The sequence below is a fragment of the Saccopteryx leptura genome, chromosome 3 (assembly GCF_036850995.1).
Source record: "Saccopteryx leptura isolate mSacLep1 chromosome 3, mSacLep1_pri_phased_curated, whole genome shotgun sequence".
Taxonomy (NCBI): domain Eukaryota; kingdom Metazoa; phylum Chordata; class Mammalia; order Chiroptera; family Emballonuridae; genus Saccopteryx; species Saccopteryx leptura.
Genome location: NC_089505.1, coordinates 222,182,242 through 222,207,813, shown reverse-complemented (window position 1 = coordinate 222,207,813; position 25,572 = coordinate 222,182,242). Strand labels below are relative to the sequence as shown.

The 25,572-nt window shown below is 51.3% G+C and overlaps 2 protein-coding genes across 4 annotated transcripts in view; one reads left to right on the top strand and one right to left on the bottom strand.

Moving 5' to 3' along the window:
- Window positions 1-25,572, top strand: part of FER1L5 (fer-1 like family member 5) — a 283,372-nt gene that overhangs the window by 43,442 nt on the left and 214,358 nt on the right. Inside the window, exons 27-54 of the mRNA XM_066377641.1 lie at window positions 729-831; window positions 1,353-1,516; window positions 1,578-1,592; window positions 1,638-1,790; window positions 2,026-2,170; window positions 2,283-2,360; window positions 3,207-3,388; window positions 3,558-3,734; window positions 4,046-4,135; window positions 5,156-5,302; window positions 5,379-5,541; window positions 5,663-5,685; window positions 6,286-6,336; window positions 6,445-6,546; window positions 6,853-6,972; window positions 7,499-7,660; window positions 7,905-7,996; window positions 8,415-8,585; window positions 8,790-8,938; window positions 9,155-9,294; window positions 10,362-10,450; window positions 10,701-10,796; window positions 10,999-11,140; window positions 11,331-11,430; window positions 11,506-11,699; window positions 11,862-11,971; window positions 12,692-12,839; window positions 12,954-15,022. Coding sequence (XP_066233738.1) covers window positions 729-831; window positions 1,353-1,516; window positions 1,578-1,592; window positions 1,638-1,790; window positions 2,026-2,170; window positions 2,283-2,360; window positions 3,207-3,388; window positions 3,558-3,734; window positions 4,046-4,135; window positions 5,156-5,302; window positions 5,379-5,541; window positions 5,663-5,685; window positions 6,286-6,336; window positions 6,445-6,546; window positions 6,853-6,972; window positions 7,499-7,660; window positions 7,905-7,996; window positions 8,415-8,585; window positions 8,790-8,938; window positions 9,155-9,294; window positions 10,362-10,450; window positions 10,701-10,796; window positions 10,999-11,140; window positions 11,331-11,430; window positions 11,506-11,699; window positions 11,862-11,971; window positions 12,692-12,839; window positions 12,954-13,145 — 3,498 coding nt within the window. The 3' untranslated portion in view covers window positions 13,146-15,022. The remainder of the gene's footprint in view (window positions 1-728; window positions 832-1,352; window positions 1,517-1,577; window positions 1,593-1,637; window positions 1,791-2,025; window positions 2,171-2,282; window positions 2,361-3,206; window positions 3,389-3,557; window positions 3,735-4,045; window positions 4,136-5,155; window positions 5,303-5,378; window positions 5,542-5,662; window positions 5,686-6,285; window positions 6,337-6,444; window positions 6,547-6,852; window positions 6,973-7,498; window positions 7,661-7,904; window positions 7,997-8,414; window positions 8,586-8,789; window positions 8,939-9,154; window positions 9,295-10,361; window positions 10,451-10,700; window positions 10,797-10,998; window positions 11,141-11,330; window positions 11,431-11,505; window positions 11,700-11,861; window positions 11,972-12,691; window positions 12,840-12,953; window positions 15,023-25,572) is intronic.
- Window positions 14,532-25,572, bottom strand: part of LMAN2L (lectin, mannose binding 2 like) — a 35,956-nt gene continuing 24,915 nt past the window's right edge. For 2 of the 3 annotated variants that reach the window (XM_066377667.1, XM_066377668.1), the window contains 4 exons: window positions 23,378-23,539; window positions 23,171-23,285; window positions 16,314-16,433; window positions 14,532-15,979 (listed from right to left, as the gene is read on the bottom strand). In XM_066377667.1, coding sequence (XP_066233764.1) covers window positions 15,837-15,979; window positions 16,314-16,433; window positions 23,171-23,285; window positions 23,378-23,539 — 540 coding nt within the window. In that variant the 3' untranslated portion in view covers window positions 14,532-15,836. Of the gene's footprint in view, window positions 15,980-16,313; window positions 16,434-23,170; window positions 23,286-23,377; window positions 23,540-24,927; window positions 24,961-25,572 lie in introns of all 3 variants that reach the window. The other variant, XM_066377666.1, reaches the window with a different exon arrangement.

Genomic DNA, 25,572 nt, shown 5'->3' with positions numbered 1-25,572 from the left:
AAGGGTTGCCATTTGAGCTTTGCAGCCCCACCACTGTGTGGACCCTGGGCTGGCACTGACAATAGCAGGTAGAGATGTCTTCAATCAGACTGCAAAGAACAGCACGGGGACAATGTTTTCTTCCCAGGCCTCTTCAAAAGGAAGGCTTCCCTGAAGGAGAGAATTGGTTTGGGAGTGGTCTAAGTAGTGTTGTCCAATAGATCTTTCTGTGATGATGGAAATGTTCCTACATCAGGCTCGCCACATGTGGCTATTGAGTACTTAATACATGGCATTGTGAGAGTGACAATCTGAACTCATTTACACTAAGTGTGAGTGGCCCCAGGACACTGGTGGCTGCTGCATGGCACAGGGAATTCCGGGCCCCATCCTCAAAAAGCACAGCAGCCAGCAGCCTGGGCTTGGGCAGGCAGCATTACCCAGGTGACAGTCAGTCACACAGTTTTCTTTCTCAGTCATTACTATAGCTATTTCCTATTTATGGGGAGTGATACTGATTTTTCAATGATAGCAGACATATAAACTTTCCTTATAAAATATATTGATTTATAATTTGAAAAGGCAAGTCAGTGAAAGCATATTACTGACTCTGAGTGTGGCATCAGTCACAGCAAGTGCTGCCTGCTCCCAGCAGCCTCTGGCCTTGGGGGCAAGCAAGCATGTGAGGAGATGTGTGCAGGCGCCTCCCGCTCAGCCACCCCTCGGCCTGCCCGCCCTGTCCACTACAGAATGGACAGCCTGTGGAGGCACGTGAGAAAGTGAAGTGCCCCCAAGGCTGGCACGTGAAGAAGAACTGGACTGTGGAGTTAAACCACGCAGTGGACAATGAGGGTTAGTCCTCTGCCCCCTGCCAGGGGTTGCCACTTCCCACAGCCAAGTTCTCAGGTGTGATGGGGCTGAATTCCTGGGGTTCCCCCAGCCTCCGGACAGCAGGGCCTTCAGCCTTTCAGACATGGGCCGCTGTTCTGAGACAGGGCAGGTTGTAAGTGTCTCCCAAGCACCTGAGCAAGGATCTGATCTGAAGCCTGGGTTCAACCCAGGTGGCTTCAGGGCAGGTGCCAGGAGCAGGAAGTCTGATGACCTGGGCTCAAAATGCAAACCCTGCCATTTACGGGTGGTGTGACCTTGTATGGGCCACATGACATCTCTGAGCCTCACCTTCCTCATCTGTAAAACGGGCAGTTGGGCCCAGGCCACTGAGGTGACACAGTGTGGCCACACCTTCCAGGGCCAGAGAGACCTGGACACGAGGGAAAGCACTTCCCCCATAGCCTGCACTCTGGGTGGGCCCATCCAAACTTCCCAGCCTGTGGGTACACAGGCACCCACAGGCAATGGCCCTGCTTCTGCAGGCTGGGAGTACGGCGTGGGGATCCAGCCCTCGGGACTGCCCCCAGTCTGGAACTCTGTGGAGAAGACCTACTACTCATGCCGCCGGCGGCGCTGGGCACGTGTGCGCTTGCGGGACCACGGGAAGTTGAACATGGAGCAGGAGACCCTGAGCTTCCTGCAGCTGGTGAGGGGGCCACCTAGGCGGTAACCTGGCAGAACCACTGGCAGAGTCAGTCTACCCCAAGCCATGGCAGGAGGGTGTGACTCTGCTGCCTTCCCTGCAGCACCACCCTGGCCCAAGCCAGGAGGAGGAGGGCTGGGAATATGGCACTGTGGGCTCCAAGTTTGACCTGAACCCTCAGCCCCAAAGCCGGTTCCGCCGCCGCTGCTGGCACCGCAGGCTGGCCCCCAACAAGGACAAGAGCATCGCACCCATATTCCTCCTGGAGGGATCCTTGGTAAAGTCTCAGCAGGCTAGGCGCCTCTTCCCTGAGCCCCATCTCCTGGAGCCCGGGCCAACCCAGGCATGGCAGGCAGCAGGAGATGCTCTAGGTTGGGCACTGACAGTTGGAGGGTGGGGAGTTTGGGCTCTGGGTCCACATTGTTGGGCTTTCATGGATGGAGCCCAGAGGGGAAAAGCGTGACTTGGGCCTGGGCACCCAAGAACCTCAGGGGAGACTGTTGTGGGGGCAGAGGCTGGATCTCAAACAGCAGGCTGAGAAGGATGAGAAAAGGATGGCATCACAGAGTCTGAGCAAAACACTCAGGAACTCCTGGAGGTCTGCCCCAGTGGACACCCAGGAACCCCACCTGCCCTTCATCTACTGTGTCTTCAACAGTGAGCACTTCATTGAGTCAGCCTGGGTGGTCCCTAAGGCTCCATATCTGAGGGCAGGGAGTGGGTTGCAGGTCCTGGGGGTAAGCGACGGACTTGGCTCCTCTCTCCCTAGAGCCCCACTACTACCAGCTTTTCTGCTACATCTATCAGGCCCGGAACCTCATGACCCACCAGATCCAGACATTCCAGGGTAAGTGACAGGCCCCTCTTCTCCCTCAGCCCCCAAGGGGCCCCATGATGTGGCCACTTGCTGTATAAAGATACGGCAAAGGAAGAAGGTGACAAATATGCAGACCATCCCCCTGACCTCATGACCCTGGTTGGGGGAAAAGACTGAAAAATAAGGAATACGAGGCGAGGATACTGAGGAGTGTCCTCAGTACTGCAGAAGCAAGGAGGGAGTTGAGGAGGCATCACCTCGTGGGGACCACTTAGTTGGGTCTTGAAGAGGGAAAAGTTTGTTGGCAAAGTACTAACGAGACATGAAGCAAGAGAGAGGTGACTCATTTGGAAATCACATGTCCCTTGTGTTGGACAGAAGACGAGGGTAGGAAGGGGTGGCAATTTCTGGCCCTGTGCAGGAGCTTGTCCTCTGTCCTGAGAGGAGGGCCCACGGATGGTCCACGTGAGTCAGTGCTCCTGCCTGTCCTGCTGGGGGTACAGGTTGCCTGAGGAAAGGCTCAGCCAGGGCAGCGTCCACTGGGCATCAGCACCCACACCAAGAGGGCTTTTTGATATTTCTTGATACCAAATCCACTCATTGACACTGTGAAAAGACAACAACGTGTAGCCTGGCTCCCAGAACTCCTCCCGAAAAGCTCCTGGCCCTCCATCTCTGTGATGCCCTCAACCATGGTAGTGTAAAACAGACGTGGGTGGAACCAAATGACTCTTGGCCTCCAGCTTTTTGTCTGTTTGCTCTGTAGCTTACAGTAAGGTGATCTTCTGCGCAGTGGGCAGTAGCTGAGCCGCCCAGCCTGGGCCTCCCTGGGTACCTAATTCGACAATGAGACTCCCCTCTCTTTCCAATCTCCAGGGCCCTTCATTCGGTTGATCTTCTTGAACCATAGTCAGTGTACCCAAACCCTGAGCAGCTCTGCAGCCCCCACATGGGCCCAGACACTCGTCTTCCAGCACCTCCTTCTATATGAGAACCCTGAAGACACCAGGGAGAGCCCGCCACTCGTGGTGCTGGAACTGTGGCAGCGGGACTCCCAGGTATAGCGGGCTGGGTGGGCAGAGTGGAACAGGCTCCAGTGGGCCTGCTTCATGGGGCATCATGTACACACAAATGTTAGCCCTTTTCCTAGACTTGTCAGGATCCCAGGGGAGAAGCCAGAACCCACCAGCCTAGCCTCTATGTTCTGCATACTTCCTCTCCCTCCAGGGCAAGGAGAGCTTCTGGGGACGGAGCATGTGGCCCCCAGTGGTCTGGCTGAATGCCCAACAGCGGATGCTGCCCCCCATGAGGTGGCACCCCCTTGCAAAGAAGTTGGGGGAGGAAGAGGGTGAGATCTTGGCATCCTGTGAGCTGATCCTCGAGACTGAGGTACTGGGAGAAAAGGCCCTGCTGGGAAGTATGGTACTCAGGCCCCCACCCTGCCACTTGCCCCTGCTCCAGGTTCCCCCAGCCAGGGGTCCCAACTTCACCCCTTCAGGAAAGGCTTGGGACTTGGAACCAGAACACGGGGCCTGGTGAACCCAGCTGGCCTGTCCAGAATCTCTTCTCCCCTGCCAGGCTCTGCCAGTTTGGGGCCTTCCCAGTTGAACTCTATTAGGGACCTGCTTGAGTTGAGAGTGGAGGAAAGTAGGACCAGCCCAATGGGGCCGCATGCACCCTTCTCTCCCACTTCATTCTTTCAGAGCCTCAGAAAGAAGCTACCAATCTTAAGTGTTCCCTGGAAGAACGGGGTCTACACACTCCCCAAGAGCATGCAGCCCACACTAAGAAAAATGGCAGTTGAGGTGATGATGGCATGGGGTGGAGAGGGAGAAAGGGCAGGCAGGGAGCAAGCCTCCTTCAGAGCAGTGGAACACCATGGAGTTCTCTGCTGATCCTCCTGGGTAGTCCTGACCACTGGGGATCCAAAGCCTGGCCACCAAGAAGACATGAGCTGAGATAGAGACAAGAAAGAATGGAGAGCAGAAGCTCGGAGAGAATGTGTTATTTTATCGCATATCCTGCAGCAGGCAGTAGACAAGGGACTTCAGCATCCACAATCGCATCTGAGTCTCATGCTGCCCCTGCAGCAGGACTACTGTTCAGGGAAGGAATTGGAGGCTCTGAGAGACAATGACACGGGGCTGACTGGTAGAGTCAGAATTTGGACCAGTTTCTGCCAGACTCCAAAGCCAGGCTGTTTCTCACCTTTCTTTGAGAGTAGCATGGAGGTCCCCTTGTGGGGCCCTATCTGCCCGGCCACAAATCTAGCAAAGAGCAAAAGATAGTCAGGTCTTGCTGGCACTGGATTCTTCCCCTGGTGAGGCTCCCAGGCTGGCTCCTGAGCTGGTCCTGAGGAGGGCCTGACAAGTGGGGGCATGGACATTTCCTGGGTGCCCAGTGTCTGCCAGTTGAGAACGAGATACAGTGTATGGACCACTGAGTGGCCACAGTGTTCTATGGAATAAGTCATCAATAAATTAACTGACATTAGGGACACCTGAGAAATCTGGGCACCCCTGCTCCTGGGGCCCTACGAGGTAGCCAGCCTCAGGAACTCACTCCTGAGAGAACTGATGAGGCCAGATAGGGCAGCAGGTGAGGAGGGCAATACCTAAGGGGCAGTGGAGGTCAGTGAAGGACAGTCCACAGCGGCCACAGGGCACCTCCCTCACGGAGAAGGGAGGACAATATCCAGGCCTTGAGGACACCACCTCCCAGATTCCCTGGCCCTGCATGCCCCCTGATGCATTGTCATTGCCAGCACAGCTCCCATCTCCACCAGGACCCCCTCACAGAGGTGCTGCCTCCCTCGCTTCTGGCAGATCCTGGTCTGGGGCCTCCGGAACATGAAGCAGGTACGTTCCCCCCAGCTGCTGGTGGAATGCTGGGAAGATGCCCTGCAGACAGAGCCCATCAGGGACTTCCAGACCAATCCCAACTTCGCCCAGTCGGTGCTCTTCCTCACACTGGTAAGAAGGCCCCAGGCAAAGGCTGGGCAGCCTGCTCCTCAAGGAAGGCCTCATGAGGCCTCTCTCTGGGCTGCAGTTTATGCCGACAGAAGAGGCCTACGCGGTGCCCCTCGTGTTGAAGGTGGTGGACAATCGGGATTTTGGCCAGCGGACCACAGTGGGTCAGGCCAACATCGACTCCCTGCAGACCTACTTCTGTGACCCTTGGGCCTCAGACTACGTGCCCCCACGGCTTCCAAGTATGCCCTTTCTCCTGGCCCATCCCCAGGTCTCACCAACAAGTTGGCATGGGGAGAGACAAGGCCCTCCTCCCCACTCCTCTCCCCTCTCCTGAGATTCACGATTACGCTTTCTCCACAGAGCTATCTGTGAACAAGCACCAGGTAAGTAATGGGCTTGAGGTCTCACCTTCTTCTCCAACACCATTTCCAGGGCACAGCCCTTGTCCCTGAGGGGCCCTGGTACCTGCACTCTCGGTGCCAGGCCTAATTCTCATCCTGGACCACAAGTTTGAATTGCCTGAGGGTTTTAAAAAAAATTCTGAGAGCCAGGCCACTGACCAACTTCATCAGAATTGCTAAGGGCAGGGGCCAGGCACCAGCACTTTTTCTCAAGCCCCCACCTTTGCCCCCTAGGGGTTACAATGTTTTCAGGGTTCAGAACTACTGCTCTAGAGCAGCACTTACAAAACTTGAATGCACAGGTATCTGGGGATCTCCTGAGCAAAAGCAGACGATTCAGTAGGTCTGGGGTAGCCCTGCCTGCAGTCTGAGCCCTTCAAATTCAGTCTGGACCAGTGAGCAATGAAACTAGGAACCGTGCCCACCCTCCTTCTTGCCCCAGTCACATGCCTGAAGACCCCTGAAAGAAAAGGCCTGTGTGAGGTCCACCCTGGCCTACACCCACACCTCTCGGGAGCTGCATGGTAAGTGGGCTGTGGACTGCCCGGCTGTGCCTGACTCACCCCCCTCTCCCTTTCTCAGGTCCTAGATTACCTCGTTGAAAAGTTCTGGTTCAAGTCCAGCAAAGATAAGGTGATGTGGGCTCAGCCCTGGGGAACAAGGAGCAACTGCAGGCAGCTTGAGAGGTGGGGGCAGCAAGAGCCTAGGCAGAGGAAGGCCAATTGCCCCTCTGCCCGCCAGGAGGAATATGAGCATGAGGTGGACTGGTGGAGCAAGCTGTTTTGGGCCACAGGAGATACCAAGTCCCTGGAGTACAAGGACAGAGACTACCACACCCTGAAGGTTTGCAAGCCCCCAGGAGGAAGACTGCTGAAGTGGACTAAAGCCTGCTGAGAAGGCCAGCAGACCCAGCCTGAGTCCTCTGGGAACTACCAAGGGGAGGGGGGAGTTGCCTCACTGTCACCCCACTTCAGACCACACCTCTACCATTCAGGCCAAAGCAGTGTTAACCCTGGGGCCAATGACTGGTCAGAATCTTGGGGGTGAGACGTTGGTGCTGGTGGTCCCTCAACCCCCTGATCCCAAAAGCCCCCTCTAGTTGAGCTCAGGCCTGCTGCCCAGCAGCCCGGGTCCCACACCCTCCTGCAGGTGTATGACTGCGAGTTGGAGGCTGTGCCAGCCTTCCAAGGCCTGCAGGACTTCTGCCAGACCTTCAAACTCTACAGAGAACAGCCCAAGTTGGACAGCCCTGTGGTAGGGGAGTTCAAGGTGCATGTCTACCCTGGCTTAGCAGCCCTGTCTCCTCATATACCTTCTGTCCCCAGAACACTCTACCAGAAGCCCTGACTCTACATGCTCCTTGTAGTATGGGGAAGGGAGGACTTCAAAACCATTTGGGAGTGAGGAAGCAGAGACCAACCTATGTAGGGATTCAGTGACCTTCCCTTAAACAGGAACAGTGAGGGCCTTCACATGCCAGCTCTGGCCTATGCCAATTTCTTAAGGCCTGACAGCCTCAGAGAACAAGTTCAAACCGGAAGAGGGTAGAGATGATGAACTCACATTAGCAGAGACTGGGAATAATGTAACAAGCACAATTCCTTTGCCCAATGCCCTCCTAAACACAGATGGTCCTGGTAGAGCATCTCTGCTGCACCTGCCTCTCTCTGCCCTTGTGGCCTCCTGTATCTGTCATCCTCACACAATTCACCCTCTCCTGAGCTTAACCCAGAGCACCTCCTGGAGGATTCTAAAGAGCCAGCTGCCAGTACTAATCTCCCCAACACACACACAGGGCCTTTTCCGTGTCTACCCCTTTCCTGAGAACCCAGAAGACCCCAAGCCCCCCCGCCAGTTCTTGGTTTGGCCTGATAAAGAGGACTTCCCTCAGCAATGCTTGGTGCGGGTGTACGTGGTACAAGCTATCAACCTGCAGCCCCAAGACTACAATGGCCTGGTAACGAGCAGCCCCAAATCTGCAGTGCCCATCTTCCAGTGCCCCGCCCAGCCCAGGAACCTCCCACAGCCCACTCTAAACACCCCGTGTCCTTGCGCTCCTTCAGGCTGCTGCCACCCAGACTGCTACCTCCCTACAGTCTGTCTGATAACAAGGGGCTCATTCTGCCCCACATCTGCCCTCCTGACCAACCTGGGCTGACTCTCCACTTTCTGTCATTCCCTCACGTATGCCTGACCTCCAGTGTGATCCTTACGTGATCCTGAAATTAGGACAGACAACACTTGGCAACCGGGAGAAGTACCACCCCAACACTCTGAATCCCATCTTTGGCATGTGAGCTGCCCCAACTTGCCCAACCCCACTGCTCCTCTCCCATCCATGTGGTGCCAAGAGAAAGCTCCAGAAGCAAAAAACTTGCATCTTTCTAGTTGCCCAATTCCTAGCATGGTGTCTTAGGTGCTAATAGTACTCAGCAGATGGAAGATGAATGGGTGGGCAGCCCAGTTCTACCCTCCCTCTTACATGCTTTCTTTGGGAAGGGAGCTGAGTCCCACACCTCAGACCTAGAAACAGTTATTTCTAGCCATACTAGGGGATGGTTATGGGCAGAAAACAACCATCCGGGCTCTGTTCTCCAGTCATCTTGACCAAACCAGGGAGTGTAGTACGGCCCATTGGGCAGATGTTGGAGGGGGAAGCATGTAGATAACATGGTCCATGGTCTCTGTAGCCTCCAACACCCTCCCACTAGGATGTTTGAACTGAGCTGCACCATCCCTCTGGAGAAGGACCTAGAGATTGAGCTGTATGACTTTGACCTGCTTTCACCTGATGATAAGATTGGAACCACAGTCATCGACCTCGAAAACCGACTCCTCTCTGGCTTTGGAGCTCGCTGTGGGCTCTCCCAGTCATACTGCCAGTAAAAGTGGACTTGACCAAGGGCAAGGGCATTGAGAAGGGTGGGGGAGTGAGCCCACAGTCCCTTCCAAGAGGCCTACATCCTGAGCTGGGGAAGCAGAGCCTAAAAGGGTCTTTCTTCCCCTGCACCCACCACTGTCAACCTGCAGCTGAGAGCAGCATGTTCTGCAGGATCCAAGCCTTTTCCTCTCACACACCTCCACAGGTCAGGGCCCTTCAGGTGGAGAGATCAGGTGCCTCCAAGCTTCCTCTTGGAACACCACGCCAAGCGGAAAGGACTACCTCCACCTCTGTTCAACCCTGAGGGTGACTCTGTTTACTATAATGGGAAGAAATTCAGACTGCAACGCTTTGGTGAGAAGTACTGCATACTCAGAAAGCACAGCACAGGCCTCAGCAACCTGGGAGGCCCCAGGATAGAGGAGCTGCCAGAGGGCGCCCCTTTCCCCTTCCTCCGGGAGAGGGCAACCATGGCCACTGTCCAGGATGGGCACAAGGAAGGTGGGGGGCTACCTGGGAAAGGAGAAAGCTAATGACCTCAGGATCTCCTTCTGTTCCCTTCCAATATAGAGCCCAAGCCCCCTGCTGCTCATTACTTGGGACCTAAGAAGGAGCGCCTTGCACTGTACCTCCTGCACACCCAGGGGCTGGTACCTGAGCATGTGGAGACCCGCACACTCTACAGCAACAGCCAGCCAGGCATTGACCAGGTATGAGACCAGGGGGTCTGGATCGGGAGACAGGTGCACACCCACAGGTGCAGAACCCACGAGGAGAGGAGGCTGAGCGTTCAAAGATGCATACAGGCAGACAACATGCACATTCTGCATGTTAATAAGTAAGAAGTTCCAGAGATGCCACTTAGAATGCAGAGATAGATTCTGAGCTGGAAAAGTTGTGTACAGGAAACCAAGGCCATACGTCCACTGCAGGACGTGCTGAGGCGCGCTAGCAGCCAAGGCCAGCAGTGCATCAGTCTCTCCTGAGGGAGGTCAGGATGGCAGCACCAGTGTGGTTTGTAGACACAAACCCGGTGTGGCTGTTAACTGCAAGGATCCAAAACAGAAGGAATAAAAATCCCACAAGCCCCTATTATATCATCAACCCTCTAGCCACCAGAATGACTCACTTTATTCTCCACATTTTACAAGCTGATACCACACTCTAGACATAAAGCTTTCTGCTGAGCATTAAAAAAAACCCAAAAAAACATTGTCATTAAACCTGTTCTCTAAAAAAAAAAAAAGAAAAGAAAAAAAGAGGTCACTTCAAAAAAATAAAAATTAGGTCAGATAGTTTGAAAGAATCTTTCCTCCAGCACTGGCAGTCTTACTATGAGAATAGCTTCATAGCCTTGGGATGTAATTACACACCCTAGAACAATCTGGAAATCTGGGCTGGCCATCTAGATTACTCTTACTCAGGGCCACTGAGCTGGTTAATAAATGAAGGCCCAGCTCCATCCATGGTTCTACCATCACATGCTAAATGGCATTAACCCTCCAGACCCCAGTCACAAGTGACACCCCAGCCCATGATCATCAGCCCCCAAACCATCATTCACCACCAACCTGACTGCACTGTCTCCCAAACAATAGAAAGGAACAAGGGGAAGCTGGTGTGCGGTTGCCGGACTTTCTGTCGGAAGTCATTCCACCTCAGATACAGTACCCCACCTCTCAATGCTGGGAACATGGCCTCAACAGATCTAAGAACCTGGGCCAGGGCTCCCCAGGCCAGCACACTGAGGAGGCCAGCTAACCCATCTCTGCTCTAGGGAAAAGTGCAAATGTGGGTGGACATCTTCCCCAAGAAACTGGGGCCTCCTGGCCCCCCAGTCAACATCAAGCCCAGGAAGCCTAAAAGGTGAGTGTGGGTATACCTCCCAATCTTTGCACTTCCCGAGGCAGCCATCCCGGGGCAGGGCACCAGTGTTCTCAGGCCTGAGCAGCAGGCATGCTTTCCTCTGCTGGGAATCCTGCGGCTTCCTTCCCTTCCCCAGTCCCACCAGGGCATGAGTGTGGGTATGGAAGGTGCCGCCCAGGCCTCTCCCCGTTACCGAGGCTGCTGCTGGGGAGCAAGTCCTTGGCAGAGCCTCAGAGCACCGTGGCCACAGGTATGAGCTGCGCTGCATTATCTGGAAAACTGCCCACGTGGACCTGAAGCGCGTCAGTTTAAGTAAAGAGAAGATGAGTGACATCTACGTCAAAGGGTGAGGTAGAGGAGCAGGGCTCTAGCAGAGTTCCCTGAATTCCCCAGTCCTAGCTGTCCTGCAGGTTCTCCTCCTCCTGGGGTGACATCTCTCCACTTCCACTGCACCTGACATTTGCTGGGCGGCCCATCTCTCAGGGCTCCCACTCGGGGATGGGGACAGTGCACATGAACAACCCCAGGTGAGAGGACTCTGACCCCAGGTGGTTACTGGGGCTAGAGAAGGACATGCAGAAGACAGATATCCACTACCACTCCCTCACTGGGGAGGGCAGCTTCAACTGGCGGTTCATCTTCACCCTGGACTACCTGGCTGCTGAGCAAGTGTGCGTCCTGAGCGAGAAGGTAACGGGCCTGGGGGGCCTCTCTTTCTGCCTCTCCCCCCAGACATGTGCAAGCTGCATCAGAACACTGGAATAAGGCCTTAGGCAGAAACCATCTTCCTGACAGTCCATCACTCTGGGTAGTGGGCTCCTAAGATGGCCAAGGGGACTCTCCAAGGAGAGCAGTGCTAACACGCTCCCGTCATCCTCAGGACTACATGTGGAGCCTGGATCCCACAGAGATGAAGTTTCCAGCCCGGCTCATCATCCAGGTGTGGGACAATGACGTGTTCTTCACTGATGACTTCCTAGGTGAGATCCTAGCATAGGGCCTGTGACCGCAGGATGGAGAGCTCTTTTTTGCTGATGGCATTTCTCTGGGCTCAGGGGTCCTGGAGCTGGATCTGTCTGACATGCCCCTCCCGGCCCAGCATGCCCAGCTGTGCTCCATCAGGATGATGGAGGCTGGCCCAAAGTGGCCCCACTTCCTCCAGTACCAGCACTTTTCCCTCTTTAAGAAAAAGACTGTAACGGGCTGGTGGCCTTGCCAGGTCCTTGAGGACGGCACATGGCGCTTGTCGGTAGGAGCTGGGGAAGATGTCTACTGCACAGGGTTGCTATGCCCCATCACTTGGTTCTAACAGACCCCTGGGGCCCTTAGCCAAATCCATTTTCCTTTGTGAATTCTGGGAAGAAGCTCCTGCTCTCATAACTCTGCCTCCCACCCCCTGTGGTGTTTCTAGGGGAAAGTGAAGATGACACTGGAGATTCTGTCAGAGAAGGAAGCCTTGATCAGGCCAGCAGGACGTGGCCAGTCAGAACCCAACCAATACCCTACTCTTCACCCTCCCCTGTAAGGGTCCTGTGGGGCAGAAGCACCAAATCTTTCTTCTTTATTCAGAAAGCTGAGCTTCTGGGCCTGGCAATTTGTCCAGGGGAGGGGGGTGACTGGTGGGCCTACAAGAGGAGGGCAAGTTACTTTCCACTACCTCAGCTCAGTGCTCAGGCACAATCAGGAGAGAACAGCCATGACGGGGGGGGGGGGGGGGGGGGGGGGAGTTGCTCTTAAAAAGGAAAGGTCCTTCATGGACATAAATGAAGAGTGCAGTGGTTACCAGGGGGAGGGAAAGGAGGAAGGGAGGGTGTGGGGGGAGGGGAGGGGCATAAAAAAACAAATAAAAGGTGATGGAGGGCAATTTGACTTTGGGTGATGGGTATATAACATAAATCAAATAAAATGATCTGGAGATGCTTTCTCTGAATCTGTGTACTCTAATTGATCAATGTCACCCCATTAAAATTAATTGCCTAAATAAAATTTTTTTAAAAATTAAAAAAAAAGGTCTTGTCTGACCTGTGGTGGCACAGTGGATAAAGCTTCGACCTAGAACAGGTCGCTGGTTCAAAACCCTGGGCTTGCCTGGTCAAGGCACATATGGGAGTTGATGCTTCCTGCTCCTCCCCCCCTTCTCTTCTCTCTAAAATGAATAAAGTCTTAAAAATAAAAAGAAAAAAGGTCTTTGTTCTGGAAAACGTGACCCTCCATTCTGACATCAACTCTGCTTGTGGACAGACGTACCAACACCTTGCTTTCATGGTTCCGGTCACCTATAAAAAGCATCTGCTATGTTTTCTGGAAACGCTACCGCTTCAAAATCTTAGTTGGCTTAATCATGATGATTGTTGGGCTTATGCTGTTCAGCTTCATGTATTCAGCTCCGGTGAGTGAGGGCCATGGGGTCAGAAACTGAAGCACTGGCTGCTCTTGGGCTGCCTTTGGAGAGTGCCTTCTGGTTGTTACTTCTGGCTTTTTTTTTTTTGCCTGTTCTCTCTAGAGCTATTTGGCCATGAGCTGGATCAAACCTGAACTTCGGCTGAATGCGCCCATTAAAATATTCACCAATATCATTGATTCACTGAACACCAGCAATGCCAGCTCTTCCATGCTCACCACTCAGCATCCTAACCTAGAGCCTACCACAGGCGATGAGCTGAAACTCCTACAGAGACCCATGAATCACCTGTGAGATATTTTTCCAGAACTTCCATCCTCATGAGGCTAATTTGCCAACGTTTGCCTGGCTTTTTTTCGCCCACTGTCAGCTCACCCTGGAACTTCCTGCCAAGTCCTCATTTCTATCTTTTAGGTCAGCAAGGGGCTAGGGATATTCTGGGCATTCTGTTCAGAAACCACTTCCAGCAAGAAAGGCAAAGCTGTAATTTCCCACTGAAATAAACAAACTGTGTAACAAAGAGCCGCCTTGTAATATGGGGGGGGAGGGGAGGTAAGATGACAGTGAGACAATATGAAAGGCTGACAATGCCAGCCTTTTGGACAAGATTAAGGTCAGGAAACAGTGTCACCTTTCCACACTACCTCTAGTCTGAGAGTCTCTTCCACACTAAGAAGCTCAGCTGTCAGAGGAAACAGCGGGAAAGGGGACCTGTGAGAGAAACAGCTCCATGGGGTAAGCAGCTGGAGCCTCGCCCTGCCCTAGGACACACCTGGGATTACAGCGCCCCCAGGACAATACTCAGCCCCTTAGGGTGGGAAACACTTGTTTCTAGAACATAATACAAGAGCGCAGATAGGACACCCAGTGATTGGTCAGACTGCTTCCTCGCACCACACACCTCTAGGGCAGCCCCAGGTGGGTGGGGGCTGCACTCCACGTCTTCCCTGCCCTAAATATCCTCAAGGTGCTCAGGCATCGAAATCACACAAAACACACAAGTCTCTCATTAACATGCTTCCCTACAAGGAGACCCCCTCCCTCCTGCACAACTGCCTAGGCCAACGCAAGAGCCATCCAGGTCCTCCCACCACAGGTGTCTATCCAATCTTCCCTTGAACTCAAAGAAGACAAAAGAACCATTTGCTTTTCAGTTCTACCTGGTCATAAGGCCAGATTCTAGATCTGTTTGTCCCCTAGCACGCTGGAGCTGAGTTGTTCTGCTCTTATGGGGAAGGTGTTTGGAGGATCCCACCTTAATCCCATCTGCAGGAAAGTATTTGTGCCCATGATGCTTAATTAAGCACCTGGGAAGGATATAAGAAAGCACAACAGGACAGAAACGCATACCCAGCCAAAGTGACCCTCCTTTCTTTCGAGGTTAAACTGAAGATTCCCCAACAGAGAAGGCAGAGCAGCCCTAGCCGAACAGCTCACTTGGTTAGAGTGTTCTCCCGAAGCGCAGAGGTTGCCAGTTTGATCCCCAGTCAGGGCACATACAGGTACAGATCAATGTTCCTGTCTCTCTCTCTCCCTTCCTCTTGTTAAAAATCAATAAAATAAACCAAAAAGAGAGAGAGAGAAGGCAGAGCAAGGATGGATGGGCTCAGGAAGAAGGCCTGGACTCTCTCCCTTACACCCACCCCTAGAAGTAAGAACAGTAAGTCAGAAGCTTGTGTGTGGTTTCCATCAGTCATTTTAGGAGTTCCCCTTAGGCTATATAGATGCATACAGCTAGGAGTGCTCAGGGTTCTGGGCCCTCTATTCACTGATTTCATCACAGGAGACGCAGGTGAGCAGAGTGGTGTGTGATCCCTTGTCAAATAAGGCAGTGGAATAAGGGCTGATCTCTGGAGGATGACACTCAGGCACTGTAGCTCTATGACAATGAATTCTTCTAGGCACAGATGATGAAGGCCTAGTGAAGCCAGATTTGCAACACGAGAACTGTTTCTTATCCATTAAGAAAAGTCAGATTTCCTCTTAGGGAGTATCCAGGCCGAGGCTATAAGAAGAAAGCTTTCTTACATTTTGAACACTCAAAAGTGGATTCCAAAGATTACGACAGACAAAAAACATGCAGCTAAGCAGGTTCCAGATGGTCCAGTAACATCTCCATGTGGTCAGATAAGATGGCAAATGCTGCTCTTTGGTGTCAAAACCTGGAGCAGGTCAGTGTCACAGTTAATTCCATTGCATCCATGAGGTCTTCTGAGCTCTTGACTTGTACATGAACATCTAACCAAACATGACTGAGGGCTTAATGGTTTCTAATTGGGAAGGTCTCAAACACACCAAAAGAACCAGAATCCACACTGGCAAGCAAAGGCTAGATTAGCGAGCCACAGCAGAAAGCTCTTTCCCTGTGGACACCTAATGAGGGTCAGTGAAACATGGTTGTTCTACAGCCCCAGGCCCCCACAGAGAGGCATCGACTGTCTTCTCAAGCTCAGGCTGCATTTAGAGAAGACAATAAAAAGAGGGAAGGGAAGAGATGGAGGGAAGAAATTTCCATCCAGATTTCCAAGGAGCTCAGGTGCACAGAGACATAGACAAAAAAAACCCCAATGAACAGGTGGCAGGAAGGTATGAAGAATGATCAGTTTTCCATTCCTTGTAGACTGAAATGAGAAGCATGAGGGTCCTGAGTCCAACACAAGGCAGCCTGGGCCATGCAGCTCTTTTCTGTGATCCTGGCATCATAATAGCAGACACTGTCTCCATCCCCTCGGCTCCCAGCGGACAGATTACAGGAAAAGGCACATGACAGCAGCACTGCCCTGGGTGTGTGGGCTTCCTGAACCACAGTCAGAGGTCCCCATGGTGACCACGGGAATACAGTGTCCCTGCATGCAAAGCTCCAGTGACAGAACAGTACTGCTGAGCAGCTGCTGGACACCAGAGACTGCTGGGCTGTGCACTCTGGCCAGCGTCTGCTCCTCCCACACCATAGTAACGGCCGCAGGATGGTGGCAGCAGGAGGGCTCAGTAGAAACGTTTTCGGCTCTGTTCTTGCCACTTGTTGTAGAGTATGATCCCAATGACAATGGCAAATACAGAAAACACCAGAGAGAAGAAAACGATGAGGAAGAGGGCTAGGCCACTCAGGGGTGCCAGCGGGGCTGTCACTAAGGAAGTGAGAGAAAAGCAAGTCAATACCACGGAGCCTAACACATTGGGAAAGACCGCCCAGCAAGCTCTTAAGCCCCCAGGTTCTGGTGCCCATTTTTAAGAACCAGAGCTCAGGCTCTCCCTCTCCAGCTGCCTTAATCTGAACACAAAGCAGTCTCCTCCTGCTCATCTGTAACCTGGAGACAAGTGACAAGCAAGTGCCAGTGCTCTGTATTCCTCAACGGAAGGAGACAGCAAAGGCTCTGTGAGCTATGAGTGCAGGTTCCTCAGTCCTCCCCCAGCTCTGGGGCCCTTCTCCCACCATGGCCGTTCCTAAGGCCCCGTGCTCACTGTCAGGTAGCTTCATGTTGTCCACCGAAGGTACAAACACATCTCGGTGCAGCTTCTCCTCTTCTGGGGTTCTCTCCACTGTGAGCTCAAACAGCTTCAGGGAAATGATGTCATGGTTGTCTAAAGGGAAAAGAACAAGGATTGCTCAAACCCCTTCAAAAAGACGTAACTTGGGCCCTGTCCGGTTGGCTCAGCGGTAGAGCGTCGGCCTGGTGTACGGGGGACCCGGGTTCGATTCCCAGCCAGGGCACATAGGAGAAGCGCCCATCTGCTTCTCCACCCCCCCCCCTTCCTCTCTGTCTCTCTCTTCCCCTCCCGCAGCCAAGGCTCCATTGGAGCAAAGATGGCCCGGGCACTGGGGATGGCTCCTTGGCCTCTGCCCCAGGCGCTAGAGTGGCTCTGGTCACGGCAGAGCAACTCCCCGGAGGGGCAGAGCATCGCCCCCTGGTGGGCAGAGCTTCGCCCCTGGTGGGCGTGCTGGGTGGATCCCGGTTGGGCGCATGCGGGAGTCTGTCTGTCTCTCCCCGTTTCCAGCTTCAGAAAAATACAAAAAAAAAAAAAACTTATAAAAAAAAAAAAAGACGTAACTTGGAGTACCTTGATTCAAGCTTCTGAGTCATAACTAACAAGTAGTGACTTCGAAAAAAATAATTTCAACCTCTGTTTTCTGATCTACAAATAAAGGAACAGTAGGGCGTCAGCCTAGCATGTGGAAGTCCCAGGTTTGATTACCAGTTAGGGTACACAGGGGAAGTGACCATCTGCCTCTCCACCCCACCCCCCTTCTTCTCTCTCTCTCTTTTCTCCTCCTATAGCCATGGTTCAAATGGTTTGAGCAAGTAGGCTGTGGGCACTGAGGATGGCACCTTGCCTCAGAGCAAGTTGGCTGTGGGCGCTGAGAATGGCTCCATGACCTTGCCTCAGGTGCTAAAATAGTTCAGTTGTCAAGCAACAGAGCAGCAGCTCCAGATGGGCAGAGCATCACCCAGTAGTGGGCCTGCCGGGTAGATCCTGGTCAGGGCGCATGTGGGAGTCTGTCTCTCTGCCTCCCTGCCTCTCATTGAAAATAAAAAAAAGTAAAAATAAGGATAAGGAACAGGAATATTCTGTATTATTTCGTATTGAAAGTTTTTACCAACGATCATGCATTACCTACATAATTTTAAAATTTGGAGGTAATACAAGAATGAAGTCCCCTATGATACATAAAAACTTCTAGCAGCCCTGGCCAGTTGGCTCAGTGGTAGAGCATCGGCCTGGCGTGCAGGAGTCCCGGGTTCAATTCCCGGCCAGGGCACACAGGAGAAGCGCCCATTTCCTTCTCCACCCCTCCCCCTCTCCTTCCTCTCTGTCTCTCTCTTTCCCTCCCACAGCCAAGGCTCCATTGGAGCAAAGTTGGCCCAGGCGCTGAGGATGGCTCTATGGCCTCTGCCTCAGGCGTTAGAATGGCTCTGGTTGCAACAGAGCAACTCCCCAGATGGGCAGAGCATCGCCCCCTGGTGGGCATGCTGGGTGGATCCCAGTCGGGCGGGAGTCTGTCTGACTGCCTCCCCGTTTCCAACTTCAGAAAAATACAAAAAAAATTAAAAAAAATTAAAAATATTAAAAAAACCTTCTAGCATAGAGAGAGGAGACCCAGAAGCAGCAGCTTCCTTTGATGGGAAAGACACAAACATGCAAAACAGGAAAGGGCCTCATAGCAGTGATGGTTTGATGACTTAAAGCTAGGCACAGCTGCCAGCATGGAACAACATATTTACCTTCTTGACTGGGTCTAATGCTTTGCAGCTCGTTATAACTGTGGCTCTGAACCTTACAATTACCATAGAAAGGATCAAGGAATTAGGTACTCAATCCTTCTCTCTCTTCTTAAAGCACCATTATAAATGTATTGACCCAAACACATTTGATGTGTTTCAATACAACAACTGAGGTTGTACATCTTAGTATATGTGCTGCTGAAGCAAGCACCGAGGTTGTACATTTTACTGATGTTTAGCTCCACCCATTTTGGCCCAGTAGGAGCCTATTTAATTGGTTCCTGAGTCTTTTTATATAAGCCCAGAAGTTTTTGATAGCTTCTGTGCTTTTCTGGGAAGTTCTCACTTGTACACTTCTTGCCTCATATCTGCCATTTCTCCAAGTTCTTGTTCCTCTCAGTGGAGAATGGTATTGAGACTACAAATCTGAATGCCAATGAGCTCATGGCTACTTGGCTGGTTACCAGGGACTGAATTTCTTGCCATTTCTATTACTAGGATGGCATCTACACCTGCTTGGAATCTTAGAATCTTTAGCAGACCCCTAGAAGGGAAAAACTGAATTTGTCTTCAATTAGATATTTTCAATGACAGGACTGAGTTTGAACCATGGACCGAATAAAAAGCTAGGGCAGCCTGGCTAGTTACCTCAATCAGTTAGAGCATCCTCCCAATACATTAAGGTTGTGGGTTGGATTCCTGGTCAGGGCACAAACAAGAATCAACCAATGAATAAATAAATAAGTGGAAGAACAAATTGATGTTTCTCTTTCCTCCTCTTTCTCTCTCCATAAAATAAATTAAAAAAAAAATGCCAGGGCCCTGACCAGTTAGCTCAGTCGGTTAAGAGTGTTGTCCCAAAACAACAAGGTTGTGGGTTCAATCCCCGGTCAGGGCACACATGGGAAGCAACCAATGAATACACGACTGAGTGGAACAACAAATAAATGCTTCCCCTCCTCCACCTCCTCTCTCCTTTCCTCTCTCTGTCTTTCTAAAAGTCAATAAAAAAGTTATGCTGGACCAGGTGGTGGCACAGTGGATAGAGCGTTGGACTGGGATGCAGAGGACCCAGGTTCGAAATCCTAAGGTCACTGGCTTGAGTGTTGACTCATCCGGCTTGAGTGCAGACTCACCAGCTTGAGTGCGGGGTCATTGGCTTGTGTGTGGGATCAGAGACATGACCCTATGGTCGCTGGCTTGAGCTCAAAGGTTGCTGGCTTGAAACCCAAGGTTGCTGGCTTGAGCCCAAGTTTACTGGCTTGAGCAAGGGGTCACTCGGTCCGTTGTAGCACCCTCCCCCCAGTCAAGGCACATATGAGAAAGCAATCAATGAACAAACTAAGGAGCTGCAATGAAGAACTGATGCTTTTCATCTCTCTCTTCCTATCTGTCTGTCCCTTTCCCTGTCTCTCTGTCTCCATCACACACACAAAAAGTTAAGCCCTGGCCAGAGAGCTCTATTGATTGGAGTGTCCTCCAGAGCATGGAGGTTGCTGGTTGGATTCCCCAGTGAGGGCACATACAGGAGCAGCTCGATGTTCCTGTCTCTCTCTATCTCTGCCTGTCTTTCTCTAAAAAAAAAAAAAAAAAAAAAAAAGCCAGAGCAATGCTTCCTCATAATGCGGGGCAACAAAGGCTGGGATATCTGGAATATGTCCCAACCTTCTCAGCCACTTTCAACAATCCACTGCATAACAGTACAAAGGACCTTAAGAGAAAGACACAATTTCTATTTAGGACATCCTATGGGCAGAGAACACAGACTTACTTAGACATTACCACCAAAAACCTAGAGCAAAAGACTCCTTAGGACAGACAAAAAATGATTGGATTCTCTTTCGTCATTTCCAACAGTTGGGAACAACTTCTCATTGTAAAGTACACTGAGCCTGGTCAGTGGTGCAGTGAATATAGCATCGTCCTGCAGTGCCGAGGTAACTGGTTCAATCCCAGGGTCTCCCAGGGTTGCCGGCTCCATCCTGGGGTCACCGGCTCTACCCTAGGGTCTCCAATTCTGAGTTTGCCAGTTTAATCTGGGGTTTGCTGGTTCAATCCTGAGGGACCAACTCGACCCCTGACATCAACAGTTTAAGCCTCAGTTGGGGCACTTATGAGAAGCAATCAGTGGGTGCACAACTAAGTGAAACAACAATTTGATACTTCTTTTTCTCTATCTCTCCCTTCACCTCTTCCTTTCTCTCTCTAAAAGAAAGGAAAGGAAGGAAGGGAAGGAGGGAGGGAGGGAGGGAGGGAGGGAGGGAGGGAGGGAGGGAGGGAGGGAGGGAGGGAGAAAGGGAGGAAGGAAGGAAGGAAGGAAGGAAGGAAGGAAGGAAGGAAGGAAGGAAGGAAGGAAGGAAGGAGGGAGGAAAGGAGGGAAATAGAAAGAGAGAAATACTGGCAGGTTTGCTCAGTGGATAGAGTGTCAGCCTGGTGTATGGATGTCCCGGGTTTGATTCCCAGTCAGGGGACACAAGAGAAAAGATCATCTGCTTTTCTCCTCATTCCTCTTCTCTTCCTCTTCCCCTTGAACTGGTTTGAGCATTGGCCCTGGGCACTGAGGATAGCTCGGTTGGTTCCATTGTCAGCCTCAGGCACTGAGGATAGCTGGGTTGATCGGAGAGCTTCAATCTCAGGCACTAAAAATAGCTCGGTTGATTTGAGCACTGGCCCCAGACAAAGGTGGCCGGGTGGATCCCACTTGGGATACATGCGGAAGTCTGTCTCACTATCTCCCTCCTCTCACTTAAAAAAAAGAAAGAAAGAAAAAGAAAAGTACACTGAGAGGTTAACTGACAGGTCCTAGAAATCTGTAAAGGAAAATAAGACAAGAACACCTCTTTCAACTTGTCATAAAACAAGATTACATAGCAAAGATCTAAAGCCCTGTGTCAAGATGAGTTTTGTCCCACAGCTTTAATGTGTCTGCTCAGTATTCAGAACCTAGTTTAAACCAGAGCAGGCTGAGGGATCAACGCTGCAAAAGGGCAGAAGGGAACTTCCAGCAGTGATGGAAACATTCTATACCTTGACTGTGGAGGTGATGACATAGGTGTAAATATTTTTCAAAACTCTTCAAACTATGTACTTCTGTTGTATGGAAAGTATACCTCAATAAAGTTGATTCTAAAACATATGCCAGGATTTAAAAAATCAGATTTCATTTTAAAAATTCAGATTCCCAGTTCCTCTTGAAAAACTGAAGGCACAGCCTCATTGAACCAAATTTTCTCTTGGCAACAATGGCTGGACCCAGACAGCTGCTGCCATTTCAGGTGAGTGTTTGCTTCTCCTTTTGCCAGAAGAAAATTCTATTTCCTATCAGCTTTTTTTTTTTTCTTTTTGTATTTTTCTGAAGCTGGAAACGGGGAGAGACAGCCAGACAGATTCCCGCATGCGCCCGACCGGGATCCACCCGGCATGCCCACCAGGGCAACGCTCTGCCCACCAGGAGGCGATGCTCTGCCCCTCCGGGGTGTCGCTCTGCTGCAACCAGAGCCACTCTAGCGCCTGGGGCAGAGGCCAAGGAGCCATCCCCAGCGCCCGGGCCATCTTTGCTCCAATGGAGTCTTGGCTGCGGGAGGGGAAGAGAGAGACAGAGAGGAAGGGGGGAGGGTGGAGAAGCAAATGGGCGCTTCTCCTATGTGCCCTGGCCGGGAATCGAACCCGGTTCCCCTGCACGCCAGGCCGACGCTCTACCGCTGAGCCAACTGGCCAGGGCCAGCTTTTTTTTTTTTTTTTAATAGAGAGAGAGTCAGAGAGAGGAACAGATAGGGACAGACAGACAGGAATAGAGAGAGATGAGAAGCATCAATCATCAGTTTTTCGTTGCGACACCTTAGTTGTTCATTGATTGATTTCTCATATGTGCCTTGACCGTGGGCCTTCAGCAGACCGAGTGACCACTTGCTCAAGCCAGCGACCTTGGGTCCAAGCTGGTGAGCTTTGCTCAAACCAGATGAGCCCGCGCTCAAGCTGGCAACCTCGGGGTCTCGAACCTGGGTCCTCCACATCCCAGTCTGACGCTCTATCCACTGTGCCACCGCCGGGTCAGGCCCTATTAGCTTTATTCATAATAAATTACATCAAAAAACCCCAAGAGTTCAGTTCTTTACCTCTTCTCAAATGACGTTATGTTTGGGGCTTGAAGCCAAGGAGGGAGAACAAGCAGGTAAAGAGAAGCCACACATGGAGAAATGGAGAAAGTCTTGTGGAGATAGGAAAGTAAAAGCGACAGGTACTGTTCATGCCACATCTGTCATGGCAGACAATACCTTCAGGGCAAATGGTTAAAAGAGCTGAAGAGAGGACACAGAGCATGGTTTGAGGACACAGTGCTACACACGGCAAGGACACAGAAGTCACTTTCACTAGAAGAGTGCTAACAGCATGGTAGACACGCAGGCCCAGGGCAGCATGCTCAGAGGGGCATAGCTGGAAACAGGAGCATCTTTATACATGACATTCAAAAGTCTGGGGTCAGTCAGAAGAGGAATAGCAGAGTTATGGAGAAGTCTTGTTAAGAGAAGGGGAACTGAGCACGTCAGAAGGGGGAAGAAAGGAGGCTGACTAGAAAGGCAGAACCAGAGACAGAAAAGTGTAGAACTCAAAACACAGGCTAGCCTGACCTGTGGTGGCGCAGTGGGTAAAAGCGCCGACCTGGAACACTGAGGTCACCAGTTCGAAACCCCAGGATTGCCTGGTCAAGACACATATGGGAGTTGATGCTTCCTGCTCCTCCCTCTGTTCTATTTCTTTCCTCTCTCTGTCTCTTTCTCTCTCTGTGTCTCCTCTCTCTAAAAAAATGAATAAATAAAATGTTAAAAAAAAAAAAAAACAGGCTAGAGGGCTGGCTCCCTGAAGAGGCAGACACTGCTTTTCCTTGGCTCTGACCGTCTCCTGGGACAGCTAGCCAAGGACAGCTAAGCCTGGGGTTTTTTGGAATCTGGGTATGTGAATGCAGGAAGATAAACACTCCCAGGGAACCTGCTTCCTGGACTTTTGATTGTCCAACTCTCCCCTCTGAGAAGCCTCGCCAAGGCCTGGCTACCGAGATGTGACCCCAGTTACAGCAAATAACAAGTGCATGTGTAGTACCTGAGAGATCCCCAGTGATGGAGGAGGTGCCAAAGTAGTAGCCCCGGGGCAAACGGACGCCTGGTACCTCAATGCAGTCCCTCCACTCATGTTTGCCATCGATGTCTATCATTATCTAGAATAAAAAGAAGAGAGAAATTAGGGCCAGTCCACAGAGGCAGGAACCAGACAGCCCATACTGCCAATTGGTCCAGAACAAGGACTCACCGTCAAATGCCTTTTGACATAGCGAATCACAAGGAAGGTGTCATAATGGAGATTGCGGATAATGGCTGTGCAGCCCCCCAGCTCTGTCGGCCGTCCATCCCGCTCATGATCATAGCTGAGGGAGCCATTGTTCACCATGACTGAGATGTAGGGGAACACCCGCTAGGAAAGAAGAAAAGGAAGAGTAGAGGACAGTCAGGAAGTACTCTCAGGGACACGTGGTAAACAACAACAGGAATTGTGCACATAGGAGCTGAGCAGCTTAACAGCACCAGACAATAGCTCTGCCCCTCTTCATTAACAACCCGCTAGAACCCACACTCAAAGAATAACACCCAGGAAGCAACTGAACTCTACATTTGCTGTCTGGAATTCCCTCACTACAGATCAGAGTGTGTTTGAAATGGCTCCTCTAGGGTCTGGATTTGGACTCTAATCCTCCCCGAGATCACAATTTTGCACTGAAATTCTGTCCCAGGCTAGTGGCTTTCTTTTTATGAATATATACCTACCTACCCAATTGCCATGTAAATGTCTTTAAGAAAAAATAATTTATTATGTTTCTTTGCATATCTCTACCATAGCCGATCCCACCCACAGTGAGTGTTTTGCAAACAACAGGTATTCTGAAAATGCCTGTTTGATCAGGGAATTCTTTCCATTCAAGATAGCCTTTCAAATTCTATAATCTATAAGCACAAGTTGTTAAATGAACTTGGACTCAGAAAAAACACTGCCAGAACTAGGATGGTGTTCTCCAGCTAAAAACTCTTCCAGCCCACTGAAGCATCAGCTACACACAACTTCTCCCAATACAGGGCAAGCTTCTCCCACTGCAAGCTTCCCCAGATCCCACCCATTTTCCCACCCACTTACTTCAAAGGCCCTCTCTCTCCAATAAAGTTGTAGGAGCAAATTCTTCCTTAGAGGCGCTGGCCGGTTAGCTCAGTGGTAGAGCATCAGCCTGGCGTGCAGGAGTCCTGGGTTCGATTCCCGGCCAGGGCACACAGGAGAAGTGCCCATCTCCTTCTCCACCCCTCCCCCTCTCCTTCCTCTCTGTCTCTCTCTTGCCCTCCCGCAGCCAAGGCTCCATTGGAGCAAAGTTGGCCCGGGCTCTGAGGATGGCTCTGTGGCCTCTGCCTCAGGCACTAGAATGGCTCTGGTTGCGTTGCGACACAGCGAAGCCCCAGATGGGCAGAGCATCGCTCCCTGGTGGGCATGCCAGGTGGATCCCAGTCGGGTGCATGCGGGAGTCTGTCTGACTGCCTCCCTGTTTCCAACTTCAGAAAATTCTTCCTTAGAAATGATGAGCTAACCATTCCAGAGCAAGTCCAATGCTTGGCAGTGCAGATGAAAGGAAAGGATATATGCCACATGCCACATGGTGAGGTTTACATCATCCCCAATAGTCAACATGCAAGGTGAAGAGGCACTCAAAATCAGAGACTGGTGACTCTTGAGACAATAGTCACATGGATTCTACACAGTAGCAAATGATGAGTGAACGCACAGGGAGTAAAGTATGGCCATGGTGGTCAAGAATTGAGTACCTGGACTCCTGGAGAATACCGTCTCTTCTGGGCCTGAGAGGGTCCAATAGGTTTAAAAACAAGAGAGGGCATAGAAGACAAGAGAGCAAGTCAGAAAGAAACAACCATGGAAGAGCTAAGGTCTAGTTGTAGTGGATGAACAATCCAATCTCAATGCCCAACCAAAATTTAGGGTCCATGGATGACATTCAAGTCCTTATGCCCCTCAAAATTATAAGCAAAACTACATGCACAGCTGCTTGTACATTTTCAGAGGAAAGGATGTGTTACTATCACCAGATCCCCAAAGAGGCCCTGAAGCTTTCAGCTTTATAACATAACACACAGCATTATACCATCCAAGCAGGCCCCACTTACATCTCTGAGTCAGGATGTCAGGTTACATGTTTGTACCCAGACTGCAGTATTTGTATAGCAAAGGGATAGACAGGAATGACAAGCAGGGCTAAGTTTTTCTAAATTCGAGATGTGCTTTACTGCCCAGAACCTCAGAGAATAAAAAGCCAACTAAGCACTTAAGAGACTGAAGTTAACATCAATCCAAAGGGATCATTTACCCTCTAGTTGAGCCTATCAACATATATTTTCAAATAGCTGTTGTTACTTTGTCTAACCGACAACACCCGGGCAAGAAAAAGCTCCATG